The sequence below is a fragment of the Gobio gobio genome (genome assembly GCF_949357685.1).
Source record: "Gobio gobio genome assembly, chromosome: 23".
Classification (NCBI taxonomy): Eukaryota; Metazoa; Chordata; class Actinopteri; order Cypriniformes; family Gobionidae; genus Gobio; species Gobio gobio.
Genome location: NC_137119.1, coordinates 29285211 through 29302478, shown reverse-complemented (window position 1 = coordinate 29302478; position 17268 = coordinate 29285211). Strand labels below are relative to the sequence as shown.

The 17268-nt window shown below is 37.5% G+C and overlaps 1 protein-coding gene across 1 annotated transcript; it reads left to right on the top strand.

Annotated features, from left to right (window-relative positions):
- The first annotated feature begins 2840 nt into the window (after positions 1-2840).
- Positions 2841-16959, top strand: LOC307119277 (uncharacterized protein). The gene is made up of 4 exons (XM_079805467.1): positions 2841-3068; positions 7617-7717; positions 13764-14351; positions 16675-16959. Exons 2-4 carry the CDS (start codon positions 7618-7620, stop codon positions 16761-16763), a joined length of 777 nt encoding a protein of 258 aa, XP_079661593.1. The 5' UTR covers positions 2841-3068; position 7617; the 3' UTR covers positions 16764-16959.
- Positions 16960-17268: the final 309 nt, after the last annotated feature.

Genomic DNA, 17268 nt, shown 5'->3' with positions numbered 1-17268 from the left:
TTTTTAGAGCTTTACAGCCCCTGGTCAATAATACACATTTTTTGTATAGCAAAGAGTAGTGGGAACATTCTCCAAAACATCTCTTTTTGATTTATTTTTGATACAGCATGAAGACAAGTGGCACGTTTCAGTCCAATGATGATGATGAAGCATCAGTGGAATCGATGGTGGGAGGAGCCACGGTGAAGTTGGCGGCCCGGCCACCAGCGATGGAGCTGAGAGATCTGGAGACCAGGGCAAAGCTGAGACGATAACAGGACCGGACGACACCAAGGCGAATCCGGAGGGAAGCCGAAGCCAAAGGGGTGAAGTCCACGGCACAGGGAAAGCAACATCTGATCAAGGTGGAGCCGGAATGACGAGAGAGCCCGGTGGAGCATGAGGACGACGGTGGGCTCATGCTCTTTTTCTGCCATGGGATCGGGCTCAGTAGTGGTTGACAATGGACAATGCATCCAGACAATGGAGGATCGCCTCTCTACAGGTTCCTTTTCCCAGATCTGGTAAGGGGGCTGTAATAGTTGGCCCCAAACCAATAAAGAGACTTGATTGTACCATCATCAAAGTTGGATCTTTGACCAGTTGACTAAAGCAGGCAGAGTACTCAAAGATAGATCGAATCTTACTGAAGTTGATGAGTTTGGCTGCAAGATCCATTTTCTTCTCAATTCGAGGGTCCAGTATCCTGTCACATTTCAGTCCAATGATGATGAAGACGATTCAAATAGAAGTTTTTTTATTACCACAAAGTAAACTCAGGTAATCCACAATTATGCGAGACAGCGTGCAAGCACAAACACACGAACAATACCGGACAAACAACTGAATGCAAGGAGGAACTAAAATACACAATGATAATGAAGTGAATATAGACAGGTGTGGTTGTTAAATGAATGCCCATGACAAATGATTAGAGGCAGGAAACAAAGGAACCAAGGAGACAGCTGAGTGATGATTAACAACTAATGGCAACTATTTAAACTATTGCTTCAACCCTCTATTGGAATAATTATGAAATCACAGCTAAATAAAAAATAAATGACTATATTTTACATATATTTAAGATTATAATAATTGACCAAAATTTGTTTTCTATATCTGACCTTTAATCTTTTTTTAGGGTGCCATCATTTATAATTGACTTTGTTGAGTAAATTATTTTGGCAAAATGTCTAAAACTTCACACACATTCATATGCATTTTCACTATCTAGTAGTGAAAAGTGTTAGTGTTTCAAAAAAACATTAAACAGCTTTTTTAACATTCAATTTCATCTTGTGCTACTATATTTCATTTGGAACCTGCATGTGAAAATGTCACACAAATTCAAATGCAGACAAGAAAAAAACATGTCTCACTGTTTCAAAAAGCATTAAAAACATTGTTTCCTTCTTGGAATTCCAAATCAATGTTTGTAGCACAAGTGAAAATCAACAAGACTCTTGTCAATATAGGCTACCCCACACTTTTCACCTGTAACTTGAATTTGGCCTGTTTAGTCGTCATTTTTGGAGCATCCATGCTTGTGAGTGTAGTGCGGTCAATAGGCAATGCCATCTGACCTTTGGTTGTAGTATGGATCACGTCTTCCAAACTGCCATAGGATAATGTACTTATGTTCTTAATTTCTACTCACCCTCACTGCTTCTTTCCTCTTTGATCCTTCCTTTCTTACTACCTCATTTTCTGATGCACTGCCGTCACTATCATCAATGTTTTCTAGAAGGTACAGCTTTTGTCTGCTAAAAAAACCTAAAAAACAGAGGCAAAAAAAAAAGACTATTATACTGCCTGCCAGTACTGAAAAATAGTGCCACCTACAAAGAAAATATGTATGCCCTAAAAGGACTTTGTCATTTATGCAGGACGCACCGATTTTTTTATATATATATGAGCTATACATCAAAATGCACATTTTGTAAAAACAATAACTCAAAGACAAAAAAAATCGGTGCGTCCTGCATAAATGACACACACACACACACACACACACACACACACACACACACACACACACACACACACACACACACACACACACACACACACACACACATATATATATGAGATATACATCAAAATGCACATATATATATATATGGGACTATGTTAACATTATTAATGTATAAAGTAAACTAAAGTAAACTTTCTCTTGCTTAAAAAGATTATTACTCCTCCAGACACCTGTCTTCACATCTGACGCACTTCACATAGTCAGGTGAAAGGTATATGCATGACAAAAGCTAAGTCATGGAATATTTGAGCTGTCGGTGTGACGTTAGCATCGCTCTCCACAAGGAATCCTGAAAACAGCAAGGGTGTCTGACCCTTGAGAAAGAGAGAGAAGAACCCTGAGGGGCGACACAAGGCATGCACAGATGGGCATGTTTTACCTCCACTGACAGGCTGCCGAGGGTCCAGGAAATGTCTGAGTCCACATCCTGGTCCCCGCTGTGCCTAAAAGAACAACCAGTTGCCACCAGATCACTTTTCATTGAGTAACCATGCAAAAGATGAGAAGAGTGCTTTTTTAAAAATGGACAAATCATCTCATCTCACAGCATTTATCTCACACATTAGTAATTTCACTCATAGCCAATTAATAGCTACTATCAGAGATTTGAGAAATCAATCTAGCCTTATAGGTCTAATGAAATAATTCACTTAAGCAACAATGTCAGACAATAGGCTAGGCTAAAGACAGATAATATCATAACTATATTTATGACAAAGAAACGTGTCCGTACTGTAGTTGCTGACTGAAGAGTCACCCATTGTAGAATAATAGAGGAAGGCGTGTCATCCTTTTTTGGAAACAAGAAGTTCTCACAGTAATGGGAGTGTCACAAAAAAAATTCAACCCTAAGTGCTGTCTTTTAAACGTCTCTTCACTTGAAACTGCGTTGCTTTGTTATTTTTCGGTATCTTTTCGTGATAATTCTCGACAACGGAAGCCCACGTCGACCAACAGTAGGATTTATTTCACGCGGGGCTGTTTGGATGGAGTTAAGAGCGGGAAAAGAGCCACGAATTTAGGATGCCTCCAGGCGCATCACACAAGACGATAGGTGAGCGCGAGACTTCATGAAAAAATCATGACAGCTGTATTACACAAAGTCAGACAGGAAAAAATGTATGTATTTAATAAGTATATTATAAGAATCAACAGAATTTCACAGCTTAAGCACAAAAAGAAGTAGGTTAAAACATGGCAAAGTCAGACGGAAAGTAGAAAGCCATGCTCGTTGTGATTGATTGACAGGTTCAGCGATGCCACTCAGTCTGAAACTATTTTAAACGTTTTATATATATATATATATATATATATATATATATATATATATATATATATATATATATATATATATATATATATATATATATATATATATATATATATATATATATATATACTTTCCTCTATAAGCTCGTATTAATTAGGAGACTACATTAATGAATTGTTCAAGCATAATAATATTAGCTAAATGATTATAGGAAATTAAATTGGAAAATGGTCAAGTTACATAACTTAAGATATAGCCAACAGTTTCCCTTATACATGGTACATGGACATGTTTCAGCTGCTGTGGTGCAGAGATGGAGGGTCACTTTGGGTCAGGTGATGAGACATATTGGATAACTTTTAGGCTTTTAGACAATACTGAGTTTATAAGCCTATACAGTGCAACAGCACTACTATTTTGATTTGGACAGACGGGGACAGACAGACAAACAGTTTGTTTACAGATTGATAGATGTGGGGCAAGGCCGTATGTCTTGAACATTGCATTTTTTTATTTTTAAAAAGCATATAGAAACGGAACAGTGAACGATATTCTAGGTCTAATTCTATATTTGCATTAATTTGTGTCAAATATATTATTAGTCCCGAGATTCTTCGCATGAGTGTATAAATACATAGATCTGCAGTTGACATTTGAATTCACTATAGTGGTTTCGTGGTAGAAGTTTCATCAATGATTAAGATTAGGGACATGTTTGTGTGCATTTTGTTTTGTGATTTCCCCGGAAAGAAGAGAGTTGATAGATTGATGCGCTTGTCTTTGTGAAGCCTGTGCACGAGCCAAAAGAGAACGTAAACCCGCGTACTTTTATTTGATTGGCCATCTCAATCATTTTTACATTGACAAGCACAATTTGGATATTTCTAATTATTTGGGGGACTTGTCCCCCTCAATGTCTATGGTGGTTACGGCCCTGATGTGGGGTTATGTGATGTCTGAGGTATGGGACAGGTGAAACAATCCAGACTATTCTTTCAGCTATGAATGGAATTTGATGTCATATTTATCTTGGCTTTCTAACCCCCAGATTGGCAGGAAATTATCAGTTTTTCTGCCAATGCCTTTGAAGGGTCAGATACATATCTGGAGATTATCAGCACATTTAAATCCTGTCCAACCTGCTTGCATTCCAAAAATAACAACAACACTGTAAAAATTTGACTTCTTTTGAACAACAGACTCCTTAATCTGATTTTATTTTCTAGATTATAAAAAATAAGGAATGTCTAAACCTGTTGGTTAATAATATCCCCTCTCTGATTCCCAATAACTGATGCAGGAAGTACTGTGGTTGTCACAATACTTTCCTTAGAATTATTGCAATAATCAAACAAAGAGATATGTATCTTATCGTTGATGAAAAAAAAATCCATGCAAATAACACATTTAAAATGAAATCAAAAATACCCATGTGAGTTCCAAAGAAGCTCATGCCAATAAAAGCTTATCCAGAGAATTTATGTTTAACATAGAAACTTCCATGACTTCTCCAGACCTGTGAGAAACCCAGCTTAAAGGGATAGTTCACCCAAAAATGAAAACTAGCCCATGATTTACTCACCCTCAAGTCATCCTAGGTGTATATGACATTCTTCTTTCAGACGAATACAATCAGAGTTATATTAAAAATGTCCTGGCTCTTCCAAGCTTTATAATGGCAGTGAATGGCTTTTTCTGTTTTGACATCCATAAAAGTGCATCTATTCATTATAAAGGTAATCGACATGGCTCCGGGGGGTTCATAAAGGCCTTCTGAAGCCAAGCGATGCAATTGTGTAAGAAAAATATCCATATTTAAAACTTTACAAACTGTAATCTCTAACTTCCGCTAACTGTCATACGTGCGTTCACGAGAGACTGGCGTTCCAGCGAATGATGTAACATTTACAGTTAGCAGAAGTTAGAGATTACAGTTTGTGTAATTTTAAATATGGATATTTTTCTTACACAAATGCATCGATTCACTTCAGAAGGCCTTTATGATGGATAGATACACTTTTATGGACTTCAAAACAGAAACAGCCATTCACTGCCATTATAAAGCTTGAGCCAGGACATTTTTTAACATAAGTCAGATTGTATTCGTCTGAAAGAAGAATGTCATATACACCTAGGATGACTTAAAGGTGAGTAAATCATGGGCTAATTTTCATTTTTGGGTGAACTATCCCTTTAAAAGCTTGCAAGTCAGTGTCTTTGGCCATTTACAAATCAGTGAACTTTAATACTTGAACAACAAAATCATGATTCTCGTCAACAGCAATGAATAGAATAAATGGTGTTAAAACATTCCTCACCACAAAAAAAAAAAAAATACTTGAGCCAAAAAACGGATTATCGTTTAGTTTTTTTCAACAGCTCAGAAAATATATATATATATATATATATATAAAATGTAACTTTGATCAACTCTCTTTGTTCAGTTTCATTGTTCCACTGTAAATGAGCTCATCTGTGTCCCTTTTATACATCCTGAGATTCTAATTGGAGTGGGAACACTTGAGTTGTTTATTGTTTTCATGTTGAGAAATGCGTTTTAATTGAGCTCAGGTTGTGATGTTATCACAGTTACTGAATGCAAGTGCTTACTGAATGAGCACACGGTACAACCTCTTAACCTCTGCCTGATTTATATACAGTAGAATTGTATCGCAAAATGTTCAACGAATTCACATTTTGTGTCAAAAAAAGTTTAAACAGTAGCCAAAATCATCAGCTTAGCTGGTTAGTGACTGCTGGTATGTGCCATAACTACACCATTACGTAGGCAAAAGGATGTTTAACCATTGCTTTCTATTCAAAAGTAGCCATGCCTAAGCGCATTATAATTCCATATGTGCATGCGGCAACAGAGAAATTGAATTAAGATACTGTAAATGGGAATGCTAATGCATAACCAGGTATATTAGACCTTGTTGGAAATTACGGCTATAATGCAATGTTTAGAAAGTGAAGAAAGGAAGATAGAGGACATAAGAAAGAGAGATTGTGTGACTGGCTGAATGAATAAGCAGCCAGACAGATTTGATGAAAGGGACTGCTGTAAGTTGACTGCCACTTTACATTAGACAGAATTACTGCCTCTCGCGCACAGTTAGTAATGCCTGTCTGGAAGGAGCATTTCATCGGTCTTCATCAAACATCCCCACACAGCCATTCAATCACTCTCAGCACCAGTCTTATTACTGTAAACCAGCCGCAGACATTTAACGTTTCCTGTCTTTCCTATCTTTAAACCAAGTTGGGCTTTTATCCCCTTTTATAGAGTTGTGAATCACCATAGACTTTTGCGAACTTCTACCCGACAGTCTATTTGGCACGAGTGCACCTTTAATAGGCTACCAACCTGAATATATTTTTGTCTGACCTTTAAAGAAATATACAATATAACATATCTGTTACCTTAATTTTTACCAGAAGGTGCAGCCAACATTGCTTTTTCATGAAGAATAAACCTAAAATACTGATGCTACTAAAAGATGTAAAAAGCAATAGCATAGAGAATATACAGAACATAAAACATTTCAGATTTTACAATATATATATATATAATTAGAACTTGTAAAAGTTAATTGTATTGAGTTAAAAGTCAAAATGAAACATGATTTTTGCACTTCTGTGAAACAGGATATTTAAAGGCATAGTTCACCCAAAAATGAAAATTCTGTCATAATTTTCTCACTCTTATGTTGTTCCAAACCTGTATGAGTTTCGTTCTTCTGATGAACACAAAAGAAGATATTTTAAAGAATGTTGGTAATCAAACAATTGACAGCACCCATTGTATTTTTTTCTCTCCATGCAGTGGAAGTCAATGGGGCCGGCTTGGTTACCAACATTCTTATTTTGCTTTGTTTTCAACTGAATAAAGAAACTTGTACAGGTTTGGAACAACACAAAGGTGAGAAAATGATGACAGAATTTTAATTTTAATTTTCATTTAACTATCCCTTTAGCTAAATCAAATGTAAGAGAATAGAATGGATTGTGAAAAGTAGGCATTATATACAAGAATAAGTATTACATAGAATACGTTAGTTGGAAGGGAAGGATTGAAAAAGAGATATTTGTGATGTGTCCCAAAACTTAATATATAAATTGTTATTATTTTGATAAAAGACTCCAAGGACAGATTTAAGTCCAAGTGTGTTCAGAACATAAACAGGGACAGTTTTAATTTCACGCTGACACACTGGAAGAGCTTTATAGGAGTAATAACCCTCACTCAGTTACACCCTGTTATTGTGTTAGATGAAAACACTGTTTCCTTTCCTTCTTTGAACAAAAGTGTTTCTTTGTTTTTCTCTGAAGGATGCTTTACAAGCACAGCAAGCACCTGAGTGGACGATACAAGAAGTCCACCCATCACTTTATCTGGCTCCTCTTTCTTTGGGTTTACCTCCTACCTCAAGGTTAGTACAATATGATGCAATTTTACCAAACTTAATTTGTTAGAAAACACAGAGAAAAACCGAAGAACTTACAAAAGCCTACAAAAGTCTAAACATGCCATTTACTGTAGGGGTGAGCAAAACGGTTAAAGATGATATGAAGATTATTACATTTCATCTTGACAGGTGTTGTTAACAGATACTAAGGTGTATGTATTGTTTCCGTATTTCTATATATGCAGTGCACAGAGATACAGAGAGTCTGAAATTTGGCTCAGCATCAAGTCCAGATATCCTCCTAAGACAGCATTTGCTTAATTGCTTGCCAGCACTCCCATGCAAGTCTATAAAACTGCTTCAAGCAGTAAAGCGATTAATAAGAATGGAAGGAGGCTGTAAATTGCGAACAGGAAGTACTGAGTCAGCTGTGCAGAAGAGTCACTCAATGCAGAAGATAAACTCACAAGATTTTAGGGAGCAGCGTTTTTTAATCACATTATGAAATCTGATCACGTTTTAGATTGAATTTATTCAAATATTACCAGGAGAATGCACACACCTAGAGGACGTCTAGCTGACGGAGAGCAAGAGAAAGACTGGTTGAGATCGTTTGGAGGAGTCCAGTTGTCCGCAGCATGATGGTCCTAGCCTTAATGAATTAATTAGTAGTGATCACAGTGAAGACAAAGGGATTTAGAGCATTTCACGCCTCATTCCTCTAGAGAAACCACCAACACAACACACAGAACAGAGGGCAAAAAGTGCCTAATTGGGTTTCAAAAAAGTTTGGATTTCAAGAAATTAATACTTTTATCCAGCAAGGACACATTAAAATGATCAAAAGCGACAGTAAAGACACTTAAAATGTTACTGTTTCCAGTTGAAGGAAATGAAGTTTCAAATGCGTGTTATGAGTTGTCACTAGTCCCTCCACTTTCTGTTACATAATAAAGTGTCCTGCCACATTCCACACTTAATTTTTCGGTTGAAAAAGTACATCATCCGGGTACCCGCAGAGCGCTACGCTTCACTGCATGAATGCACTGCTAATACTACAAGATGGGAATGGGAACAGAAGTGAGCTAAACAGTTACACTGTGAACCTTAGAGGATACTGTCGTGGAAATTATTTTATTTTAAAAGTATTTAGGATTCAGAGAAGTATTGAAAGGTTTAACAATTGTTTATTTCTTGCAAGAAAGGCATTCATCACTCTGAGCTTTCAGAGAGCGAAGGCAAACTTCCCTCTGTGTCTGAAAACCTTAACCCCCCCCCCCCCCCCCCCCCCCCGCGCACACAAGCTGCCGCACTCAACTTCCTCTTTATTTTCTGTGTTGAAGTTTGTACACGAATTGTACATAAAAGTCATGTATCCAAAACACATAAACATAGCATGTCATTCCTTAATATAAATACACTCTGTATCTGCTTGTTGCCGGGCAGAAGTTTGTTCTTTTACAGTTTCTCTGAACTAGACCCTTTTCCTGTAATCTAGTTTCGGCGAAACCAAGCAGAACTTAATGTTCTCTAAAGGTTGTTTTAATAAGGCTTCAAAACCAGCAGAACTTAATGTTTCCCAGATCGCTAAGCGGTTAGCTATAGCATTAAAAACAGCAATGTACTTTTTGGTCACACTTAGGGTTGCCACCTTCAGTGTGGCAAAATAAGGGACACCCCCCCCCCCCCCCCCCCCCCCCCCACACACACACACACACACACACACACACACACACACAAATAATAGAAATAAAGAATACGTCATGAAATGGTTATTTCAACATTGACAACTTGACAGCTCAATAATAAACCATAAGAAAACATGAAATCAAGTAGGCTATGTGAACTTGCAACAGAACACATTTTATATTAATTTACATTTGATTATTGTATTTACTTCTAAAGAACTCTTTAGTAGCCTATTTGGTGCACTTTAAATGGATAGTTCACCCAATCGTGATCATTTACTCTCCCTCAAGATGTTCCAAACCTGTATGAGTTTCTTTGTTCTGCTCAACACAAAAGAAGATATTTTGAAGAAAGTTTGCAACCAGGCTGCATTGAATTCCATTGTAGGAATGAATCTTCCAATGTGTTCAACATAACAAAGAAATGTATACATGTGTGAAGCAGCTTGAGGGTGAGTAAATGATGACAGAATTTTCATTTTTGGGTGAACTGTCACCAGTCATTCTGAACCAGTAATCACTTTTTTGAATTTCAAAAATGTTATTTTTTTATTTATTAATTTACTTAAATTATGACTATATTATCATGTAATTATTTGTCCCATTTTTATCTAAATATTTTTTTAAATGTCATAAACTTTACATGACAGGATTATTTATTATGTATGATTAATATAGCCTATAGCTAAATTTTTAATTATATTAATAATAACATTTATTAGGCTATAATCTATTAATGAACCTGTCTAAAAAATAATAATTCTGTCTGCCAAGCTCTGATAATGTATGGAATATTATATTAATATATTAAAATTCATATAAAAAAAAAAAAACTATAGGCCTATACCTTTAGAAGCCTTTATCCTCTGTCACATAGACCGGTCTGTCAGCGCTGCTGCTTTAAGTCAGACAGTCTGAGCAACTGAAATGCTTCTCACATAAAGTGTGCAGTTGGCCTGAGGTTCATCATGAGTTACTGGACAGACCCATTGATACCTTTTTGATATTCAGCTCTGTATCTGGAGATCCTCTTGCGTTCAAACGGTGGACGCGACGCAAGCTCGACAAACTGCGCAAGTTTACAGGCACACGGCACAGCGCATGTTCTCGAGACTCCACCGCAATGGCAACAAAGCGCTAAAAAGCAATCACGCACAAATGAGCTCCTGTACTACTTATTGTGAAATTTATTTCTTTATATTTTCTATCAGTATTCTCCACACTGCAAAATCCGTATGTGTTTATTGAACTATGTGTGGACCTGTGTAAAATACGGGACAAATCGCATCCCGTATTGGTTTGATATGGGACGCGTCATTTTGCTTGTAAATACGGGACAATTCTAGCCTGGATGCCAGCCGAACTTAGCCCCGCCCACAACATTTTTACTCGGGCAGTTCGGTCTGGACTTGATCGGTAGAGAAGTAATTATGCCCAAACAGAAACTGTTCGGACCAATGAAATTGTCAGGGCGGGCTTTAGACGATGATGGACAAATGATAAACAGTAACGTAATCATCCACGTCATCAAATGCGCTTGGGTTGAATTTGTTCTAATCCTAAACGGAGAACTTGTTCGTACGTTAAATGCATTCACCATTACTATTTCTCTCAGAAATGATGATCGTGTTGGTAAGTACTCTGTGTATCCTTAAATTATTTTTTTACTACATCGGCAAAGATCGTTTACACTCATCTTTTTCTTCTAACGTTAGGTTACTTATTCCAGCGTGCAGACAGGGTTGCCAAGTTTTTACAACAAAACCCGCCCAATTGCTAACGTTACTCAAAACTAGCCAAAAACAAGCCCAATATCTTTACGGGGGGGTTCTCCGGGGGAAAAAAAGGCATTTGGGGGGTAAAATATGTGTTATTTTGGCAGGGCTGCCTGCTAAAATTCGCATTCCTGGGTCTGTATATCACATAATTGGGGTCGCTTCAACCCATGGACTTGGCAACACAGTGCAGTTGAGTTCTGTTGACATTTGACAACTAACGTTGTGCGTCGCTCCGTTGCTCAGATTGGTTGTAGGTCTATCCAATTGAGGTCTTTCCTGGTTCGGTTGAAACACGCCCCATAATCACAGCCCAACGGAGCAGTATCAGACTCATATTCTGACTAGAATTGAGTATGACGACGTCAGGCTAGGACAATTCCGTATTTTACGGGACGGGTGGCAACCCTAGTCACACTACACTGCTTGTTTGGAAAAATTAGGTTGTGACTGGAAAGACCATAGTATACTACTACTATTCTACACTATGAACAAATTTTGTTTAGTTAAAGGAACACGCCGACTTTTTGGGACTTTAGCTTATTCACCGTATCCCCCAGAGTTAGATAAGTCCATACCATTCTCATCTCCGTGCGTGCCATAACTCTATCTGACGCAACCACCGCTAGCCTAGCTTAGCACAAAGACTGGAGGTAAACGGCTCCAGCTAGCCTACTGCTCAATAAGCGACAAAACATTTTCATATTTACGCGTTGTGATGTGTGTAGTTAAAGTACGTGTTCTAAGACCAATGGAAAATTAAAAGTTGTGATTTTCTAGACCGATATGGCCAGGAACTATACTCTCATTCCTGCGTAGTAATCATGGAACTTTGCTACCGTACCATGGGTGCAGCAGCGCAATGATATTATGCAGCGCCTGAAAATAGTTCCCAGCATGCTCTCTGTGCAAGCAGGATGTCACGTTGGTTATGTTGACGGAAGTTAGCCTATTTTCAGGCGCTGTGTAATATCATTGCGCCGCTGAACCCATGGTACGGCAGCAAAGTTCCTTGATTACTACACAGGAATGAGAGAATAGTTCCTAGCCATATCGGCCTAGAAAATCGCAACTTTTCATTTTCCGCCGGTCTTAGTACACGATGTAACTATACACATCACAACATGTAAATAGGAAATTGTTGGCATTATTTTGTCACTTATTGAGCAGTAGGCTAGCTGGAGCCGTTTACCTCCAGTCTTTGTGCTAAGCTAGGCTATCGGTGTGTGCGTCAGATAGAGTTATGGCACGCATGGAGATGAGAATGGTATGGGCTTATCTAACTCTGGGGGATACGGTGAATAAGATAAAGTCTCAAAAAGTCGGCGTGTTCCTTTAATAGAGTCAATACTTTTAGCTAGCTATTCGCCAACACTGTATGCTGAAAAACATTGTCAGAATAACAGCCTGCAGCATTAGTGTTTTAAAGACTGGACAGGTTAGACCCCATATTTGACATATTTGTGAGGGATTTAAATACAATCCGTTCAGTTGTTTGTAGATGAAATAACATTGAAAATAAGCCTTCACAAAAAGTTTACAGTAGACAAACAATTTAGATGTGACCCGAGAGATATATAGAACAGAATTTACATGTATCTGTTATAATCAAATATGCCGTCTAGTCTGGGTGAGTCCAGTAAATGTTTGTTCAGAATTAGCAGCTAGTATTATTTTGACATAGATGTACCTCGCACCTTTAAAAGTATTCATGGAATGTTAGATTAGCACACACATTTTCAGTCAACATATGACTGTCAGTGTTAATGACAGGACACATTAGAGCTAAAGTTCAGACAAATCTCGGCCAGCCTGTTTTAGCTGGTTGTTCGCTTGTCAAAGCATCAAACACAAGCATTATGAAACTGACAGGCTTCATGGGGAAGTGAAAAGTAAACTGGACAGGTCTGAGGGAAATTTACCCCATTTACTTTCTCAATATTCCAGGTCTTATACAAATTATTATTTGTAGTGCAGTTCCAGTGAAAGGCAGTTCCAGTGCAGGCAAAAATGTTCCATGTTCATTGCCTATTTATATGACTGGATTTTGCCTATAACATCAGTGCAATGCTAAATATGACACCGACTTTATTCCAAAGAAGTCTTTGTAATTTTTGTAATGTTTAATCAAAAATAATAACTTGCCCTGCTTCTGAAACAGTTTTCATTTGATATCACCAAGATTCTCCTCAGCTGCATTTCATTTAAATAAACTGTGTTTTAAATCTATGGACATTGGACATTATTTTTTATGGATCCACCCATTGTCAAACACAATAACCAACGATTATTTATATTTTGAATACAATAACTGATATATCGGTCAGTATTAAATATCAGTTGATATTTTGTGAATCTGATTAGAAAAGAAAATGACACCAAACATCATGTATACTGAAAAATGCATGCGTGCAAAGAATAAAAAAGATGTGCTCAGAGAAACATTTTATTTCATTTATTTTTAACATTAGGTTGACCAGAATTTATAATTTATTTTATTGAATACATCAGCCTGTTTACTTATTGGACTGATACCAATAACATTAAAATGGCCCAAAAATTACTCATATTTATTGAAAATTAATTGATCTTTCTCTCTCGTCCAAGTGAATGGCTTCTTTATGTCTGATGCTAAGGCTGTCCTGCAAGCGTGTGATGACTACTGGACTTTCCAGGGGCAGGGGCGTATACCTGTGCTCTTTCAAACGACGGTATGCGTGGATGTACAGGTGCTTTCCCCAGGCAAGTGGACTGCATTTAGCTATGTCTCGCCCCCCGCACCCCGTTATGAACTGGCCCTGCAAGGGGATGAAAACAACCTGTACGCCTGGCTGTTGGGCGTACGCCACCAGTTCACCGTCCAGCTGGCCATTCGTCGCTGGTACCACATATGTCTACGGTGGGATGCCCCTCAGAAAAGCTTCAGCCTGACAATAGGTGGGAGCTCGGAAGTATATCAGCGGACCGCCATTGCCCGAGCAATTCCCCCTTCTGGACGTCTTCTGCTGGGTTGCCAACCAAACGAGGCCTCCCCTAAAGTGAAAATGGCCACGGTGGAGCTCTACCTTTTCCGCATTTGGGACGATGTAGGAGAGCACAGAGTATGTGAGGACGGGACTGTGATTGGCTGGGACTCGCAACTTTGGGCCTTCACACGGGCCCAGGCCAGAGTCCAAGATTATACGCTTCAATGTGGTGAGTACAGGGGATTGACAAGAGCCTGTTTAACCGGTAATGTATAAGAGAGGCGGGCTGAAAATAGCAGTGATAAGTTGCGTAATGACTGTGTTTAAGCCCGCGTCAGATCATCTTTAGCAAACTGTAAACAGCCTGAAGCACTTTCTCTCTATGAACTAAAAGTATCCAATGTATTTCTTTTGTGTAACATCTTTAAAACTATTTAATGTCTTGCTTGTAAATAACAGCATGTGGATTAGTTGGTTGTGTAGTGTTAACATATACATGCATGATGAAAATGATGCATGGTGATTTTACTCATTTAACTTCACAAGAAAACTCTCTTTCATCCATGTATTATTTATAGATTGAATAATGATCCTGTTGGAAAATCAAGCTTTTTGCTGGTAGCTGTATTTTGGAACATGATAGCTGGTTTCTAGCTGGTCTTAAGTGGTCATTAACTGATTGACTAGCCACCATGTTCCAAAAACCACCTTGATCAGCTGGTAACCAGTTTGTTGCTGGTCATTGATGATCTACCAGCTTATGACCAAGTATCTAATTAGCTAGGACTACTTAATTACCACTTTGGACCACCTAACAACTAGGGATGTGCGGCACAACTAATTTCAATAATGTTGTTACCGGCTTGTCAGCTAGTCTTAGAAACCACAAGAAAATAGTCAAAAACATATAATGTATAAGTGATCCATTTGAAATAGGCTACTTATGAATCAAACAGTCAAATCCTATACTAAATGCTGCTGAAAAATAGGTCATATACTGTTCAGTCAACAATCATATTGGCTGTATATTGACTATATGACTATATTGACTGTTTATTAAAATCAACTGAATCAATAATAGGCAATACAGGACCAATAACTACAAAATCAATATTATAAACAGATTTTCTCAAATAAATGTGTAAAAACATTTGTTAACATTAGGTAATGTATTAACTACCATGAACTAACTATGAGCAATACATTTATTACTGTATTTATTCATCTTTGTTAATGTTAGTTAATGCATATACAGCTGTTCATTGTTTATTCATGTTAGTTCACAGTGCATTAACTAATGTTAACAAATACAACTTTTGATTTCAATAATGTATTCGTAAATGTTGAAATTAACGTTAGCAAAGATCATTATTAGTTCATGTTAACTAATTAAACCTTATTGTAAAGTGTTACCTAAAAAATATATAAAGCAAAACATAAATGTGCAAAAAAATGTAAACGACTAGTATTTCCAATGGGGACTAGCAGCAGCAGTATGGTTTAGTCCACTAGTCTCACACATCCCTACTAATAACTAGCTAGGATCAGTTAAAGAGAACGATAATTACCATCTTGGACCAGTTAATGACCAGTTTAGATCACCTAATGACTAGCTTAATGACCATCTTGAACCAGCTAGAAACCAGTTATCATGTTCCGAAAGACAGTTACTGGCTTATGGATTTTTCAACAGGGGAGTCACTAGCCTTGCCTGTTCCCTGCATCAGAAGGTATCAATTTTTCATGTGATATGTATCATATGTATACAGGATACACTCTAAAAAAAAAAGGTTCTATATGGCACCAAAAATGGTTCTTGGCTCGTAATCATTGGGGAACCTTTTTTAGTGCTATATAGCACCAATTTTGGTGCTTCAGTGGTTCTTCAGTGGTTCTTCAGTGGTTCTTCAGTGGTTCTTCAGTGGTTCTTCAGAGGTTCTTCACCGGTTCTTTGACTAAGGTGCTATATAGCACCTCTGAAGAACCGCTGAATAACCACTGAAGCACCAAAATTGGTGCTATATAGCACTAAAAAAGGTTCCCCTATGATTACGAGCCTTTTTTTTTAGAGTGTATGTTTCATATGTATACAGGAAATCTTCCCTAATTGTATTGTTTTTTAACTGCAGCAGTAAACAATCTTTCTCAACCCATAATGATTTAACAAATATAGGCCTGATACAAAGTATCATTGGAATAAAGAATTTATACTTGCTTTTGGTCAACAGTAAAATCCAATACACATCAGATCAAATCTGGCTTCTCTGTTCTAGAAGTGACTGAGCTCACCATGTAAGACACAGGCCTTTTCTCCTCCACAGGAAATTATGAAGTCAAATCAATGTCTAATATCCTACAGGATATTTGAAACATTTCAAAACACATCCAGATGCCAAGGCTAGATGGAAAACCTTGGATGTCTTGATTGAAATGATCAGATCAGATTTTGATGCAGGGTACAAGAACGGCAGTAGTAACGACACTCGCTTGCTCTTGTCTTGACTTTCTATCATTTGTGCATGCCAATTCTGTTTCTTCATTTCATCTTCTAGGCCTAGGGCATCTGCGTATGAAACGCAGTGCAGGAGATATGACCCCATCGATCAGTAAGTGCAGTGCAAGTGTGCATTCACTTCACTGAGTACTATTGTTGTGTGGTGGTGGGTAACTGTCTTGGGAAAGTTACTTCCCAAACTATAAGCTATTCGTAATTTAAAGTTGCCTGTTTTCTAACAAAAAAAACAATAAGGGGTTTTAAATGAATGATCTCATTAAGAGTAACAGCATTAAGGCCCTGATATACTCACAGCAAATTTATTTTTCTTTCCATAAATATCAAAAAAGTTAAATATCTAAATAAATAAAAACTCGAAACAGAAAGTTAGTAACCAAACCTGTATTATATATTTCGAAGGCATTATTAAGTTCATATTTTACAAGTTAATTTACATCATTAGGATCGTTTCCAGGAATAAATACTTCTTGTGAATGTATGACGGTGCTTATCTTTAACGTCAGATGTAATTTACACTGCTCTGCAAATGCAATTCGTCTTTTTGTCCTCGATCTCATTGGAATGCTGCACTAACAAGACACACACATACCAGGCATAGTGCGTGACGCAAACTAATGTTTTGAATAGTGAG